This window comes from Watersipora subatra, chromosome 1 (assembly GCF_963576615.1).
Source record: "Watersipora subatra chromosome 1, tzWatSuba1.1, whole genome shotgun sequence".
NCBI lineage: Eukaryota > Metazoa > Bryozoa > Gymnolaemata > Cheilostomatida > Watersiporidae > Watersipora > Watersipora subatra.
Genome location: NC_088708.1, coordinates 18,852,272 through 18,872,273, shown reverse-complemented (window position 1 = coordinate 18,872,273; position 20,002 = coordinate 18,852,272). Strand labels below are relative to the sequence as shown.

The 20,002-nt window shown below is 25.4% G+C and overlaps 1 protein-coding gene across 4 annotated transcripts in view; it reads right to left on the bottom strand.

Annotated features, from left to right (window-relative positions):
• LOC137401467 (uncharacterized) overlaps positions 1-20,002 on the bottom strand; it is a 123,966-nt gene that overhangs the window by 41,159 nt on the left and 62,805 nt on the right. For 3 of the 4 annotated variants that reach the window (XM_068087825.1, XM_068087835.1, XM_068087851.1), the window contains 5 exons: positions 9,266-9,408; positions 8,981-9,074; positions 6,713-6,889; positions 6,202-6,328; positions 462-809 (listed from right to left, as the gene is read on the bottom strand). In XM_068087825.1, the coding sequence (XP_067943926.1) occupies positions 462-809; positions 6,202-6,328; positions 6,713-6,889; positions 8,981-9,074; positions 9,266-9,408 (889 nt within the window). The remainder of the gene's footprint in view (positions 1-461; positions 810-6,201; positions 6,329-6,712; positions 6,890-8,980; positions 9,075-9,265; positions 9,409-20,002) is intronic. The other variant, XM_068087843.1, reaches the window with a different exon arrangement.

Sequence of the window (20,002 nt, the reverse complement as noted above, 5' to 3'; positions counted from 1 at the left end):
ACAGAATTAGCCAATGAGGCGTAAGCGACGCAAAAGCTCTCTGTACTGAAGCCAGCATGTTAGATCTATCGCTCTCATGGGTGCCTGCATTTGAGACAAACTTCGCCAGGCGCAGTCAGGCCTATGCAATGACATTAAACAATAGAACACGAGTAATATTAAAGCTTAGAGGAGCCAGGCTAACACTGCAGATAAGCTTGTTGCAGCAGAGACCAGTATAGCCAGTAAATATACCTACATGTACATGTAGGTAACACTAGCAGGTAAATATACCAACATGTTAATACGCTCATAAAGAAAACTATTAGTATTATTATAAACACTGTCATCACAACCAAGTGGTTGGTAGCAATTGAGACTATTGAGCTTAAAGCCAAAGAGTTATTTCTTTAATGATTCCTTCTACTAAAGAGTTTTTCTTAGAATTTGGGCAGTTCCTAGTAAGCATATGCATGACTCACGTGCATGAACCAAAGCAATCTGAGCCCGAGCATTTATCACCTGATCCACTCCTAATAAACCTAGTGTATTCTTGAACCATATTGTACTCAATCCAGTCTTTTTTCCACTCTGAACCATCTTTCGTCGCATCAGGCGCCCAGAAGCCGTTTTTAGCAGTTCCATCCTTCTTCCCCCTACCGTGACCAGTGTAATAAATGACGAGCTGGTAGTCGGCGCAATTAATGCACTCATTACTTTCCACAGAACCTTTGTGGTGGATCAAACGATGCATCTCCTTACATGCATCTTTCAGCGCTTGTTCAGGTGAATGTTTACCATAAAGTGCTTCTATGATAATGTTATTCCTCCTGAAAGCCGAATCACAAAATTAACTCGCATGATTATAGAACCAGAGAGCGTGAAGCAATGTTGAATACTATTCAAATACTGTGAACCCAAACTTTGTGACCGACTGTGTGTGTACATATATACTGATTTACCATGTTTTGAGAAACTTAGGATGCTAGATGTTAAAAATTACTCTGAATGCCAAAACAAATACTAGTGCAAACATTCTTCAAAGTATAAAAACAACAGATTTGAATGCAACGTCATAGATAGTTTGAAACCTGTGCAATGTTAAACCAGAAGCAATGCAATGATAAAGGTCTTTATAGCAAATGCTGTAGAGATAGGAATTTATCAGTTGTCACATGTACACATAATACTACATCATTATTACATACCATGGCTGTACACATAATACTACATCATTATTACATACCATGGCTGTACACATAATACTACATCATTATTACATACCATGGCTGTACACATAATACTACATCATTATTACATACCACGGCTGTACACATAATACTACATCATTATTACATACCATGGCTGTACACATAATACTTTAGCTATTACTTGGTAATTATTTCTCATTTACATTTAAACACTTTTATAGAAGTTTTATGTTGTTTTATGTTCTTAATTTATTTGACCTGCACAAGAAAATTTCCTCATGATATGAAGTTTGAAAGTTACAGTTGTTTGACAAAGTTTGAAAACCTGTACAGTTGTTTTATGTTTCTCTTAATTTATTTGAACTGCACAAAACACTTTTCTCATGATATGAAGTTTGAAAGTTAGAATAGTAAATGTTGCTGTATGTTAAATAGAAATATACTTTCTGTAGATGGACTTTTATTACCCGGGCACCGCCGGGCATTCACCTAGTTAAAGCACATAAATTATTTATTTTTTTATCATATATTTCAATACAACAGTCTTGGCTTTCAAATGAGCCTATATTCAATACACAAAGAATAATAGAACTATGAAAAACAGGGTGTCAAAAGTACGTCCTGCAATAAAAAAACGCTTGGTTGCGGTTCCCAAAATGTTATGTCATAATTATTATTTAGCCTTGGGTCGTCGATCCCTTTCACTGCCATTGAGGCTGCGCTTTTCTGTGACAATTGGTGCTGTAAAACCCAAGGAGCGCTAATAACAAACTAGGATTCTAGATAATCAACAATGCCCGGGGATTGCACTAACGCCCGCCGACCAATACAAACACATGTTCTGGGTTAATTATGTTTCAATAAATATACTGTCGTTGATAAAGGTGATGAAATCACATCGATTAAATTGTGCCGTGCAGCGGTGTGGCCATGGACTATATGTCAATTGCACTTTCGCGAGATCACGCAATGGTTGAAATTAATTAGCCTCAGTCGCGCCCCTCAACATCACGATAAAAAGAGAGGGCTAGTGCATAATATCATCGGGAAAACATAGTATGGTGCATGGAATCTGAGTTAGTTATCATAAAAATAATCTGTATGTGGAGAGCTAATGACACTGATTCCTTTGTCATCTTCATTGGTTCTCTGGAATTGTCCTACCTTCGCCTGCCACTGGCGTCATTATCGTAGTTAATAAATATAAGCGGTAAGCGATAAAATAAGCGATAAGAGCACACAATACCGAATATGAAAACTGTGACGTCACAATTTTCGATCCTTTACCATTGAAGATTTTTGTGGTAGAGCTCTGGGGAAATCCTATAAACACCAACCAATGTCTGTCTCACCATGTCAAACAATGGCTCATTTGAAATATTGAAGAACCTGAATAAGCTGAAACAGTACTTATGTAATTGATGTGCTTTAATTACTGAGCTATACAGTTCTTAGAATTCTATCGCTATTATCATATACCATATACCATATGCACACGCTGAATGATGTATTAATTGATACATTGCACCCACGCCTTACGATGCCTGTTATAAAATAGTTTTTGCCCAACTCTATGAAACACGATGCTTTTTCATTAGGGCAAATTTTTTTTGCCACACACTGTCAACAACAGTTTATCTCGAAATTACAATTTGGCGGTTGTTGTACTGATTACGACAAAATAACAAAATTTCCATATGCTATTTTGCATTACATGCTATGTTTGCAAACAGATAAGTGATAATATTTTAGTTAAAAGTTTGAAGTTTAGTAAAATACATACTAAAACTTCCTTCAAGTATGTGTTTAGTAAGCTAAATTCATTTAAGTTAGATTCAGCGTTTATGTTACAAGTCTCTCTCGAAAGTAAAAACTCTCCATGTAGTACATTGTAGTGTTGCATTTTCTTGTAGGTCATAACTGTAATGTCTGACGACTATCTTAAATTTATTAATTGATTCACTTGTCTTGTTTACTACGATCTGGCTGCAAATACACTAATTAGCTTTCGACACAATGAATCATTTCAGGATGTTTTGCCCAAATCGCCTATTTCGTCATGCTGCCTTTACTACATTTGCTGTCGCAACTTCAGAATTTATATAAGCTACTCTCCTGGATAGTGTCATCTAGGTAAACATTATGCCTTTATTACTGTGACAATTACTATATAGCTCATTATATGCTGATTACATTTCAAGAATTCACAAGCGATATTGTTTTAACTTGTGGTTTATTCAACTCATCAACTTGCTGTTTAGTTACCTTTTACTGTGAGATGCACGCATCATATCGAATATTTTAACCAGTGTTTTGTTAGTCCATTATCAATGATTTACAAGAACATTTATTAATCTCATTATATTTTAGTTTCACGGTGTTCTGTGGTGTAGAAATAAAGCAAAGTATGTACATCACAACATTAGTGTATCTTTCACACCCAATAAGTAAGCCAGGCGGGCAGCTACAATAACCAGAAAACGTACTAAAGTTATTGTAGATAACTATTGTTACTAAGGTTAACATATTGTTTTGCTACTATCTTTTAAAGATGACGATTTTGATGATTTTCAACAGAAGGTGATTACATTAGATAATTACTATGGATTTCTATAACACTCTATACGTCTATATGATATTTTCACCTTATGATGCCAACACTGAAACGAACTAGAATCATATAATTGTACACCAAATAATTTTTCATTGTAATCGTAGCAAAAGACTGTATTTAGCCATTACTTGCTAATGATTTCACATTTACGTTTAAACACCTTTACAGCTTAATTCTTTCTCCTAATTTATTTCAACTAGACACTTCTTTCATGATATACAATTTAAAAGTTGCAGTTGTTTGAAAAAGTTTTAAAACCTTTGCAGTTATTTTATTTTTTCTCTTAATTCATTTGAACTGCACAAAAACCACTTTTCTCATGATATAAAGTTTAAAAGTTAGAATGGTAAACGTAGTATATGTTAAATAAAAATGAATTTCTGTCCAAAGGCTTTTTTATTACCCGGGCATTCACCTAGTCATTATTACATACCACAGCTGTACACATAATACTATATCATTATTACATACCACAGCTGTACACATAATACTATATCATTATTACATACCACAGCTGTACACATAATACTATATCATTATTACATACCACAACTGTTCACATAATACTATATCATTATTACATACCACAACTGTTCACATAATACTATATCATTATTACATACCACAACTGTTAACATAATACTATATCATTATTACATACCACAGCTGTACACATAATACTATATCATTATTACATACCACAACTGTTCACATAATATTATATCATTATTACATACCACAGCTGTACACATAATACTATATCATTATTACTTACTACAGCAGTACACATAATATTATATCATTATTACATACCACAGCTGTACACATAATACTATATCATTATTACATACTACAGCTGTATACATAATACTATATAATTATTACATACCACAGCTGTACACATAATACTATATCATTATTACATACCACAGCTGTACACATAATACTATATCATTATTACATACCACAACTGTTCACATAATATTATATCATTATTACATACCACAGCTGTACACATAATACTATATCATTATTACTTACTACAGCAGTACACATAATATTATATCATTATTACATACCACAGCTGTACACATAATACTATATCATTATTACATACTACAGCTGTATACATAATACTATATAATTATTACATATCACAACTGTACACATAATACTATATCATTATTACATACTACAGCTGTACACATAATACTATATCATTATTACATACCACAGCTGTACACATAATACTATATCATTATTACTTACTGCAGCAGTACACATAATACTATATCATTATTACATACCACAGCTGTACACATAATACTATATCATTATTACATACTACAGCTGTACACATAATACTATATCATTATTACATACCACAACTGTACATATAATACTATAGCATTATTACATACCACAGCTGTATACATAATACTATATCATTATTACATACTACAGCTGTACACATAATACTATATCATTATTACATACCACAACTGTACATATAATACTATAGCATTATTACATACCACAGCTGTACACATAATACTATATCATTATTACATACTACAGCTGTACACATAATACTATATCATTATTACTTACTACAGCAGTACACATAATATTATATCATTATTACATACCACAGCTGTACACATAATACTATATCATTATTACATACTACAGCTGTATACATAATACTATATAATTATTACATATCACAACTGTACACATAATACTATATCATTATTACATACCACAGCTGTACACATAATACTATATCATTATTACTTACTGCAGCAGTACACATAATACTATATCATTATTACATACCACAGCTGTACACATAATACTATATCATTATTACATACTACAGCTGTACACATAATACTATATCATTATTACATACCACAACTGTACATATAATACTATAGCATTATTACATACCACAGCTGTATACATAATACTATATCATTATTACATACTACAGCTGTACACATAATACTATATCATTATTACATACCACAACTGTACATATAATACTATAGCATTATTACATACCACAGCTGTACACATAATACTATATCATTATTACATACCACAACTGTACACATAATACTATATCATTATTACATACCACAGCTGTACACATAATACTATATCATTATTACTTACTGCAGCAGTACACATAATACTATATCATTATTACATACCACAACTGTACATATAATACTATATCATTATTACATACTACAGCTGCAAACATAATCATTATTACATATCACAGGTGTACACATAATGTGTAGCTGTCCTTCAAATATAGTTGGTATATGATTTAAATCAAGCACCATCATGATTGAACAAATAAAAAAAAATTCAAGAGAAACTTACGGTATTCCCCGCACCTCGTGGTGCATCAAGCAGTGCAACATCAAATAAGCATTTTTCTCACACGCATCAGTTCCATTCCCTTTGTAGAATTGTTTTCCATACAAAATCAATGCGTAAGTATTTGGGCCTGAAAAAGAAAGGTTCATTGAGAGTGCTCCGCGTAGCTGACAACTATTAATAATAATTACACAGCAACCCGAATCTCTCATGCTATATAATCGTTTCTGTGTATTCACACTCATACAGTTGCAACAGAATAACAGACTATCCAAGAATATTGTTTTTTTATTTGGAGAGTATACAAGCAAATTTTGAATGTAGTGTTTAAAAATGTTATCAACACCAGGCTTTGTCAAACTGACTTGTTGATCATAAAACCGCAGAACGGATCTGATAACCTCTTAAATGAACTACATTCTCACAACAAAAAATATATTGATAAAAAATAACTCAAGGCATCAGAACATAGAACCTACTACATTGAATCACATACTAAAAAAAACTTTCATACCGAGAATTGGACTTGCAGGAGCACTGTGGTAGGGACAAAACAGTCTCTCCCCATTTTTGTAGCAACTGGCGCAGTACGACGTGTGGCAGAATCTACTTGAGCACATATCAGGAATGTTCTCACATTCACGTCTTCTACGAACAGCTCCCTTCCAGTAACTCGTAAGAGGTATTTTAACTGTTAGTAAGCACATGGTATATCACATGACATAGGTAAAAATTCATGACAATGAATAGGAAGCTATTCAATCATTATCAATGATCTGTATCTGAGGTCCATGAATGCCTTTTCCTAGTTTGCACATGATGCATAACTGAAAGAAAAACCAACCTTTACAAAACACAAATACATGTATATGTTTTGTAAAAAACAACGCAACAACTTTGGATTTTTTATAACATAATTGATATTAAAGCCAATCTATTGTGTTATTGTTAAAAGATCAATTTTACAGGCGTCATCGTAATTTATTTTTATATAATTTATACAATTTGTTTTATATCAAACGTCTACTAAATTACTTAAAATTACAAAACCAATACTAGCACTAATTATACATTATGTCCAAAACAGTTTTAAGGTGATCGTAAGAGTAAGACAAGGCGTCAATGCTTGTGAAATCTATTAGTATAAGGGAATTCCCCATATGGGGCTGCCTATATCAACATGTACATATGTTGAAGGACAATGGTGTTGGCATTAAAAAAATTCTGCCAGCGACCAAAATACAATGAACTTTGGCAAAAATTGAAAAGGTCAAAGTGTTAGAAATACATTAAGTATGGTTTTAAGAGGGCTTATTTTTAAACCTAAAGCAGCAGCTTTACATGTATATATATATTCATTTATGCCATACATTGGCCATCTGCACACATAAATATACAAATGAACCCTGAAATGACATTACGACTGGCATAAAATATTCTATAAAATCAACGTGTGCAGCCTAAAAGCAAACTGTAACTATTTTCTAGGTCTCGTCTGTACAGTAACTTTACAATGTATTAGAACATTCTAGATATACTCGTAACGTAAATCTGCTTTGCACAAGTCAAAGGAAAACCTGTTTTTGGATTCTTTTAAGTACCTTACTGCTACTTTACTACTTTAGTCTCTCTAACGTTCTGTTGGTTGGAGATGTTGTTAATGCTATTGGGCATTCACAGTGGGCCTCGCCATATGACATTATATCGTTCCAGTGTTGGCAATGTAAAGCAAAGATGTCGTACATAGGGGTATAGAACCCATAGTAATTATGTAATGCAAACACTTCCTGAGAAAAAGCTTAAAAACTTTATATATGTACTGCACATATTAAAAATTAGTAACAGAATATTATATTAACCTTAGTAGCTATAGTTACCTACAGTAACTACAGCTACTATGATCACACTGCCTGAAGGAGAGTACAAAAATAAAGACAACATTCGATTTGCCTTTGAAAGGGTTAAATTTAGCTTCTCAGCACTCTGACAGGGTATTTGAAGAATACAACCTACCCTTTTATTTGAACGTCGTCTCCAATAAACTACAACTCTAAGAGAAGAGTCGAAAAATAGTGCACCATTGCGCTCAAATGAAGGTTTTACGGGATATGGAAAGCTGATGAGTAGGGAAAGAAGAGCACCCAGATGTATCACATGGTGCTGTTTACTGCTGGTTTATTGTTTATACCATTATATATTTGACAATTATATATCTATTGCCTGTGTACTCAAGTGGTTTAGTTCTTGCATACGGCAGTGAAGGGACACGCGAGTTTCCTTTAAACTTTGGCAGTTTCATTTATCTTCCAGGCGTTGTGGATGAGATTTCGGCGAATAGCATATTAGGAACTTCATGATTGTGATGAAATCAATACACCAAACTCAAATATTGAAGTTTGAGAGACATTTTTGTTCATGTCATAAAGCGAAAAAAATGCCGTAATGAGAGGGTGCAAGACCACCATGTTCCACATTGAAAGGCAAAACAATCGTAAACCAGGGTCACCATAACCCGGGATGCACTGTACTCAAACTGACCTATCAATGACCTATTATCTTTAAACACAGTGAGAATAAAATGAACCTGCGTTTACTGACTGCTAGCAAGTCTTTTTACTAGTTATTATGGAGGTAGCAATTTTCACAAGAAATGCTGAATTTCATATTTGTCTGTATTCAATGATACAGTTGTATGTGTTTGTAGCTTGAGTACAAATGAAACTGTAACACAAAGTACTAAAGCGGGCAAGGGACCTGCCTATAACGGCTTGGTAATGCAAACCTGCTTTTCGAAGACAACAAGCCTCGCATACTTTTTCTTTTGTAGACTGCGTGATACAAATGGGTGGTATATCGAGTAAGTCACGATAAAGCACCTGTAATAAAATGTAAAATAAAGATCCTGAAGAAGCAATCACTGGATTGTAATTAAAAAGGGTGAGACACTAATGACCACTAAAATGTTTTACAGTGATAGAGCGCAATATTGGAAACCCAACTAGGCACTTTGCTAAAAACTAATGCAGCACAGCAACGTGAACTGAAAAGTACAATAAACTTAACTTACAAACAATTGAGCTGTTATCTCTGTCACTTCGTATTCGCAATAATATTGTTTATTCTGGCCAGCCTCCTCAGGGTGCAAAGAACATGGCCACTCACGACAACGTGCCATCGCAGAATCAACTTCGATGCAACGCTTGGCTAAAGCTGTTAAAAATGGATATAACACTAGTGAGAGTATAATAAGTATATAATACTAGTATGAGTATAATAAGTATATAATACTAGTATGAGTATAATAAGTATATAATACTAGTATGAGTATAATAAATATATAATACTAATATGTGTATAATAAGTATATAATGCTAGTATGAGTATAATAAGTATATAATACTAGTATGAGTATAATAAATATATAATACTAATATGTGTATAATAAGTATATAATACCAGTATGAGTATAATAAGTATATAATACTAGTATGAGTATAATAAGTATATAATACTAGTATGAGTATAATAAGTATATAATACTAGTATGAGTATAATAAGTATATAATACTAGTATGAGTATAATAAGTATATAATACTACTGTGAGTATAATAAGTATATAATACTAGTATGAGTATAATAAGTATATAATACTACTATGAGTATAATAAGTATATAATACTAGTATGAGTATAATAAGTATATAATACTAGTATGAGTATAATAAGTATATAATACTAGTATGAGTATAATAAGTATATAATACTAGTATGAATATATTAAGTATATAATACTAGTATGAGTATAATAAGTATATAATACTACTATGAGTATAATAAGTATATAATACTAGTATGAGTATAATAAGTATATAATACTAGTATGAGTATAATAAGTATATAATACTAGTATGAGTATAATAAGTATATAATACTAGTATGAGTATAATAAGTATATAATACTAGTATGAGTATAATAAGTATATAATACTACTGTGAGTATAATAAGTATATAATACTAGTATGAGTATAATAAGTATATAATACTACTATGAGTATAATAAGTATATAATACTACTATGAGTATAATAAGTATATAATACTAGTATGAGTATAATAAGTATATAATACTAGTATGAGTATAATAAGTATATAATACTAGTATGAGTATAATAAGTATATAATACTAGTATGAGTATAATAAGTATATAATACTACTGTGAGTATAATAAGTATATAATACTAGTATGAGTATAATAAGTATATAATACTAGTATGAGTATAATAAGTATATAATACTAGTATGAGTATAATAAGTATATAATACTAGTATGTGTATAATAAGTATATAATACTAGTATGAGTATAATAAGTATATAATACTAGTATGAGTATAATAAGTATATAATACTAGTATGAGTATAATAAGTATATAATACTAGTATGAGTATAATAAGTATATAATACTAGTATGAGTATAATAAGTATATAATACTAGTATGAGTATAATAAGTATATAATACTAGTATGTGTATAATAAGTATATAATACTAGTATGAGTATAATAAGTATATAATACTAGTATGAGTATAATAAGTATATAATACTAGTATGAGTATAATAAGTATATAATACTAGTATGAGTATAATAAGTATATAATACTAGTATGAGTATAATAAGTATATAATACTACTATGAGTATAATAAGTATATAATACTAGTATGAGTATAATAAGTATATAATACTAGTATGAGTATAATAAGTATATAATACTAGTATGAGTATAATAAGTATATAATACTAGTATGAGTATAATAAGTATATAATACTAGTATGAGTATAATAAGTATATAATACTAGTATGAGTATAATAAGTATATAATACTAGTATGAGTATAATAAGTATATAATACTACTGTGAGTATAATAAGTATATAATACTAGTATGAGTATAATAAGTATATAATACTAGTATGAGTATAATAAGTATATAATACTAGTATGAGTATAATAAGTATATAATACTAGTATGAGTATAATAAGTATATAATACTACTGTGAGTATAATAAGTATATAATACTAGTATGAGTATAATAAGTATATAATACTAGTATGAGTATAATAAGTATATAATACTAGTATGAGTATAATAAGTATATAATACTAGTATGAGTATAATAAGTATATAATACTAGTATGAGTATAATAAGTATATAATACTAGTATGAGTATAATAAGTATATAATACTACTGTGAGTATAATAAGTATATAATACTAGTATGAGTATAATAAGTATATAATACTACTATGAGTATAATAAGTATATAATACTAGTATGAGTATAATAAGTATATAATACTAGTATGAGTATAATAAGTATATAATACTAGTATGAGTATAATAAGTATATAATACTAGTATGAGTATAATAAGTATATAATACTAGTATGAGTATAATAAGTATATAATACTAGTATGAGTATAATAAGTATATAATACTACTATGAGTATAATAAGTATATAATACTACTATGAGTATAATAAGTATATAATACTAGTATGAGTATAATAAGTATATAATACTAGTATGAGTATAATAAGTATATAATACTAGTATGAGTATAATAAGTATATAATACTAGTATGAGTATAATAAGTGTATAATACTACTGTGAGTATAATAAGTATATAATACTAGTATGAGTATAATAAGTATATAATACTACTATGAGTATAATAAGTATATAATACTAGTATGAGTATAATAAGTATATAATACTAGTATGAGTATAATAAGTATATAATACTAGTATGAGTATAATAAGTATATAATACTAGTATGAGTATAATAAGTATATAATACTAGTATGAGTATAATAAGTATATAATACTAGTATGAGTATAATAAGTATATAATACTAGTATGAGTATAATAAGTATATAATACTACTGTGAGTATAATAAGTATATAATACTAATATGTGTATAATAAGTATATAATACTAGTATGAGTATAATAAGTATATAATGCTAGTATGAGTATAATAAGTATATAATACTACTATGAGTATAATAAGTATATAATACTAGTATGTGTATAATAAGTATATAATACTAGTATGTGTATAATAAGTATATAATACTAGTATGTGTATAATAAGTATATAATACTAGTATGAGTATAATAAGTATATAATGCTAATATGTGTATAATAAGTATATAATGCTAGTATGAGTATAATAAGTATATAATACTACTATGAGTATAATAAGTATATAATACTAGTATGAATATAATAAGTATATAATACTAGTATGAGTATAATAAGTATATAATACTAGTATGAGTATAATAAGTATATAATACTAGTATGAATATAATAAGTATATAATACTAGTATGAGTATAATAAGTATATAATACTACTATGAGTATAATAAGTATATAATACTAGTATGAATATAATAAGTATATAATACTAGTATGAGTATAATAAGTATATAATACTAGTATGAGTATAATAAGTATATAATGCTAGTATGTGTATAATAAGTATATAATACTAGTATGAATATAATAAGTATATAATACTAGTATGTGTATAATAAGTATATAATACTAGTATAAGTATAATAAGTATATAATGCTAGTATGAGTATAATAAGTATATAATACTACTATGAGTATAATAAGTATATAATACTAGTATGAGTATAATAAGTATATAATACTAGTATGAGTATAATAAGTATATAATACTAGTATGAGTATAATAAGTATATAATACTAGTATGTGTATAATAAGTATATAATACTAGTATGAGTATAATAAGTATATAATACTAGTATGAGTATAATAAGTATATAATGCTAGTATGAATATAATAAGTATATAATACTAGTATGTGTATAATAAGTATATAATACTAGTATGAGTATAATAAGTATATAATGCTAGTATGAGTATAATAAGTATATAATACTACTATGAGTATAATAAGTATATAATACTAGTATGAGTATAATAAGTATATAATACTAGTATGAGTATAATAAGTATATAATACCAGTATGAGTATAATAATAATATAATACTAGTATGTGTATAATAAGTATATAATACTAGTATGAGTATAATAAGTATATAATGCTAGTATGAGTATAATAAGTATATAATGCTAATATGTGTATAATAAGTATATAATACTAGTATGAGTATAATAAGTATATAATACTAGTATGAGTATAATAAGTATATAATACCAGTATGAGTATAATAAGTATATAATACTAGTATGTGTATAATAAGTATATAATACTAGTATGAGTATAATAAGTATATAATGCTAGTATGAGTATAATAAGTATATAATGCTAATATGTGTATAATAAGTATATAATACTAGTATGAGTATAATAAGTATATAATACTACTATGAGTATAATAAGTATATAATACTAGTATGAATATAATAAGTATATAATACTAGTATGAGTATAATAAGTATATAATACTAGTATGAGTATAATAAGTATATAATACTAGTATGAATATAATAAGTATATAATACTAGTATGTGTATAATAAGTATATAATACTAGTATGAGTATAATAAGTATATAATGCTAGTATGAGTATAATAAGTATATAATACTACTATGAGTATAATAAGTATATAATACTAGTATGAGTATAATAAGTATATAATACTAGTATGAGTATAATAAGTATATAATACCAGTATGAGTATAATAAGTATATAATACTAGTATGTGTATAATAAGTATATAATACTAGTATGAGTATAATAAGTATATAATGCTAGTATGAGTATAATAAGTATATAATGCTAATATGTGTATAATAAGTATATAATACTAGTATGAGTATAATAAGTATATAATACTAGTATGAGTATAATAAGTATATAATACCAGTATGAGTATAATAAGTATATAATACTAGTATGTGTATAATAAGTATATAATACTAGTATGAGTATAATAAGTATATAATGCTAGTATGAGTATAATAAGTATATAATGCTAATATGTGTATAATAAGTATATAATACTAGTATGAGTATAATAAGTATATAATACTACTATGAGTATAATAAGTATATAATACTAGTATGAATATAATAAGTATATAATACTACTATGAGTATAATAAGTATATAATACTAGTATGAATATAATAAGTATATAATACTAGTATGAGTATAATAAGTATATAATACTACTATGAGTATAATAAGTATATAATACTAGTATGAGTATAATAAGTATATAATACTAGTATGAGTATAATAAGTATATAATACTAGTATGTGTATAATAAGTATATAATACTAGTATGAGTATAATAAGTATATAATGCTAGTATGAGTATAATAAGTATATAATACTACTATGAGTATAATAAGTATATAATACTAGTATGAGTATAATAAGTATATAATACTAGTATGAGTATAATAAGTATATAATACTAGTATGAGTATAATAAATATATAATACTACTATGAGTATAATAAGTATATAATACTAGTATGAATATAATAAGTATATAATACTAGTATGAGTATAATAAGAATATAATACTAGTATGAGTATAATAAGTATATAATACTAGTATGAATATAATAAGTATATAATACTAGTATGAGTATAATAAGTATATAATACTAGTATGAGTATAATAAGTATATAATGCTAGTATGAGTATAATAAGTATATAATACTACTATGAGTATAATAAGTATATAATACTAGTATGAGTATAATAAGTATATAATACTAGTATGAGTATAATAAGTATATAATACTAGTATGAGTATAATAAATATATAATACTAATATGTGTATAATAAGTATATAATACTAGTATGAGTATAATAAGTATATAATACTAGTATGAGTATAATAAGTATATAATACTACTGTGAGTATAATAAGTATATAATACTAGTATGAGTATAATAAGTATATAATACTACTATGAGTATAATAAGTATATAATACTAGTATGAGTATAATAAGTATATAATACTAGTATGAGTATAATAAGTATATAATACTAGTATGTGTATAATAAGTATATAATACTAGTATGAGTATAATAAGTATATAATGCTAGTATGAGTATAATAAGTATATAATGCTAATATGTGTATAATAAGTATATAATACTAGTATGAGTATAATAAGTATATAATACTACTATGAGTATAATAAGTATATAATACTAGTATGAGTATAATAAGTATATAATACCACTATGAGTATAATAAGTATATAATACTAGTATGAGTATAATAAGTATATAATACTAGTATGAGTATAATAAGTATATAATACTAGTATGTGTATAATAAGTATATAATACTAGTATGAGTATAATAAGTATATAATGCTAGTATGAGTATAATAAGTATATAATACTAGTATGAGTATAATAAGTATATAATACTAGTATGAGTATAATAAGTATATAATACTAGTATGTGTATAATAAGTATATAATACTAGTATGAGTATAATAAGTATATAATGCTAATATGTGTATAATAAGTATATAATACTAGTATGAGTATAATAAGTATATAATACTAGTATGAGTATAATAAGTATATAATACTAGTATGAGTATAATAAGTATATAATACTAGTATGTGTATAATAAGTATATAATACTAGTATGAGTATAATAAGTATATAATGCTAGTATGAGTATAATAAGTATATAATACTAGTATGAGTATAATAAGTATATAATGCTAATATGTGTATAATAAGTATATAATACTAATATGAGTATAATAAGTATATAATGCTAGTATGAGTATAATAAGTATATAATACTAGTATGAGTATAATAAGTATATAATGCTAGTATGAGTATAATAAGTATATAATACTAGTATGAGTATAATAAGTATATAATACTAGTATGTGTATAATAAGTATATAATACTAGTATGAGTATAATAAGTATATAATGCTAGTATGAGTATAATAAGTATATAATACTAGTATGAGTATAATAAGTATATAATGCTAATATGTGTATAATAAGTATATAATACTAGTATGTGTATAATAAGTATATAATACTAGTATGAGTATAATAAGTATATAATGCTAGTATGTGTATAATAAGTATATAATACTAGTATGAGTATAATAAGTATATAATGCTAGTATGAGTATAATAAGTATATAATACTAGTATGAATATAATAAGTATATAATACTAGTATGAGTATAATACGTATATAATGCTAGTATGAGTATAATAAGTATATAATACCAGTATGAGTATAATAAGTATATAATACTAGTATGTGTATAATAAGTATATAATACTAGTATGAGTATAATAAGTATATAATACTAGTATGAGTATAATAAGTATATAATACTAGTATGAATATAATAAGTATATAATACTAGTATGTGTATAATAAGTATATAATACTAGTATGAGTATAATAAGTATATAATGCTAGTATGAGTATAATAAGTATATAATACTAGTATGAATATAATAAGTATATAATACTAGTATGAGTATAATAAGTATATAATGCTAGTATGAGTATAATAAGTATATAATACTAGTATGAGTATAATAAGTATATAATGCTAATATGTGTATAATAAGTATATAATACTAGTATGAGTATAATAAATATATAATACTAGTATGTGTATAATAAGTATATAATACTAGTATGAGTATAATAAGTATATAATGCTAGTATGAGTATAATAAGTATATAATACTAGTATGAATATAATAAGTATATAATACTAGTATGAGTATAATAAGTATATAATACTAGTATGTGTATAATAAGTATATAATACTAGTATGAGTATAATAAGTATATAATGCTAGTATGAGTATAATAAGTATATAATACTAGTATGAGTATAATAAGTATATAATGCTAATATGTGTATAATAAGTATATAATACTAGTATGAGTATAATAAGTATATAATACTAGTATGTGTATAATAAGTATATAATACTAGTATGAGTATAATAAGTATATAATGCTAGTATGAGTATAATAAGTATATAATACTAGTATGAATATAATAAGTATATAATACTAGTATGAGTATAATAAGTATATAATACTAGTGAGAGTATAATAAGTATATAATACTAGTATGAGTATAATAAGTATATAATACTAGTATGAGTATAATAAGTATATAATACTAGTATGTGTATAATAAGTATATAATACTAGTATGAGTATAATAAGTATATAATACTAGTATGAGTATAATAAGTATATAATACTAGTGAGAGTATAATAAGTATATAATACTAGTATGAGTATAATAAGTATATAATACTAGTATGAGTATAATAAGTATATAATACTAGTATGTGTATAATAAGTATATAATACTAGTATGAGTATAATAAGTATATAATACTAGTGAGAGTATAATAAGTATATAATACTAGTATGAGTATAATAAGTATATAATACTAGTATGTGTATAATAAGTATATAATACTAGTATGAGTATAATAAGTATATAATACTAGTATGTGTATAATAAGTATATAATACTAGTATGTGTATAATAAGTATATAATACTAGTATGAGTATAATAAGTATATAATACTAGTATGAGTATAATAAGTATATAATACTAGTATGTGTATAATAAGTATATAATACTAGTATGAGTATAATAAGTATATAATACTAGTATGAGTATAATAAGTATATAATGCTAGTATGAGTATAATAAGTATATAATACTAGTATGTGTATAATAAGTATATAATACTAGTATGAGTATAATAAGTATATAATACTAGTATGAGTATAATAAGTATATAATACTAGTATGTGTATAATAAGTATATAATACTAATGAGTATAATAAGTATATAATACTAGTATGAGTATAATAAGTATATAATACTAGTATGAGTATAATAAGTATATAATGCTAGTATGAGTATAATAAGTATATAATACTAGTATGTGTATAATAAGTATATAATACTAGTATGAGTATAATAAGTATATAATACTAGTATGTGTATAATAAGTATATAATACTAGTATGTGTATAATAAGTATATAATACTAGTATGAGTATAATAAGTATATAATACTAGTATGAGTATAATAAGTATATAATACTAGTATGTGTATAATAAGTATATAATACTAGTATGAGTATAATAAGTATATAATACTAGTATGTGTATAATAAGTATATAATACTAGTATGTGTATAATAAGTATATAATACTAGTATGAGTATAATAAGTATATAATACTAGTATGAGTATAATAAGTATATAATACTAGTATGTGTATAATAAGTATATAATACTAGTATGAGTATAATAAGTATATAATACTAGTACGAGTATAATAAGTATATAATACTAGTATGTGTATAATAAGTATATAATACTAATATGAGTATAATAAGTATATAATACTAGTATGAGTATAATAAGTATATAATACTAGTATGAGTATAATAAGTATATAATACTAGTATGAGTATAATAAGTATATAATACTAGTATGTGTATAATAAGTATATAATACTAGTATGAGTATAATAAGTATATAATACTAGTATGTGTATAATAAGTATATAATACTAGTATGTGTATAATAAGTATATAATACTAGTATGAGTATAATAAGTATATAATACTAGTATGAGTATAATAAGTATATAATACTAGTATGTGTATAATAAGTATATAATACTAGTATGAGTATAATAAGTATATAATACTAGTATGAGTATAATAAGTATATAATACTAGTATGAGTATAATAAGTATATAATACTAGTATGAGTATAATAAGTATATAATACTAGTATGAATATAATAAGTATATAATACTAGTATGTGTATAATAAGTATATAATACTAGTATGAGTATAATAAGTATATAATACTAGTATGAGTATAATAAGTATATAATACTAGTATGTGTATAATAAGTATATAATACTAGTATGTGTATAATAAGTATATAATACTAGTATGAGTATAATAAGTATATAATACTAGTATGAGTATAATAAGTATATAATACTAGTATGAGTATAATAAGTATATAATACTAGTATGAGTATAATAAGTATATAATACTAGTATGAGTATAATAAGTATATAATACTAGTATGAGTATAATAAGTATATAATACTAGTATGTGTATAATAAGTATATAATACTAGTATGAGTATAATAAGTATATAATGCTAGTATGAGTATAATAAGTATATAATACTAGTATGAGTATAATAAGTATATAATGCTAGTATGTGTATAATAAGTATATAATACTAGTATGAGTATAATAAGTATATAATGCTAGTATGAGTATAATAAGTATATAATACTAGTATGAATATAATAAGTATATAATACTAGTATGAGTATAATAAGTATATAATACTAGTATGAGTATAATAAGTATATAATACTAGTATGAGTATAATAAGTATATAATACTAGTATGAGTATAATAAGTATATAATACTAGTATGTGTATAATAAGTATATAATACTAGTATGAGTATAATAAGTATATAATGCTAGTATGAGTATAATAAGTATATAATACTAGTATGAGTATAATAAGTATATAATGCTAATATGTGTATAATAAGTATATAATACTAGTATGAGTATAATAAGTATATAATGCTAGTATGAGTATAATAAGTATATAATACTAGTATGAGTATAATAAGTATATAATGCTAGTATGAGTATAATAAG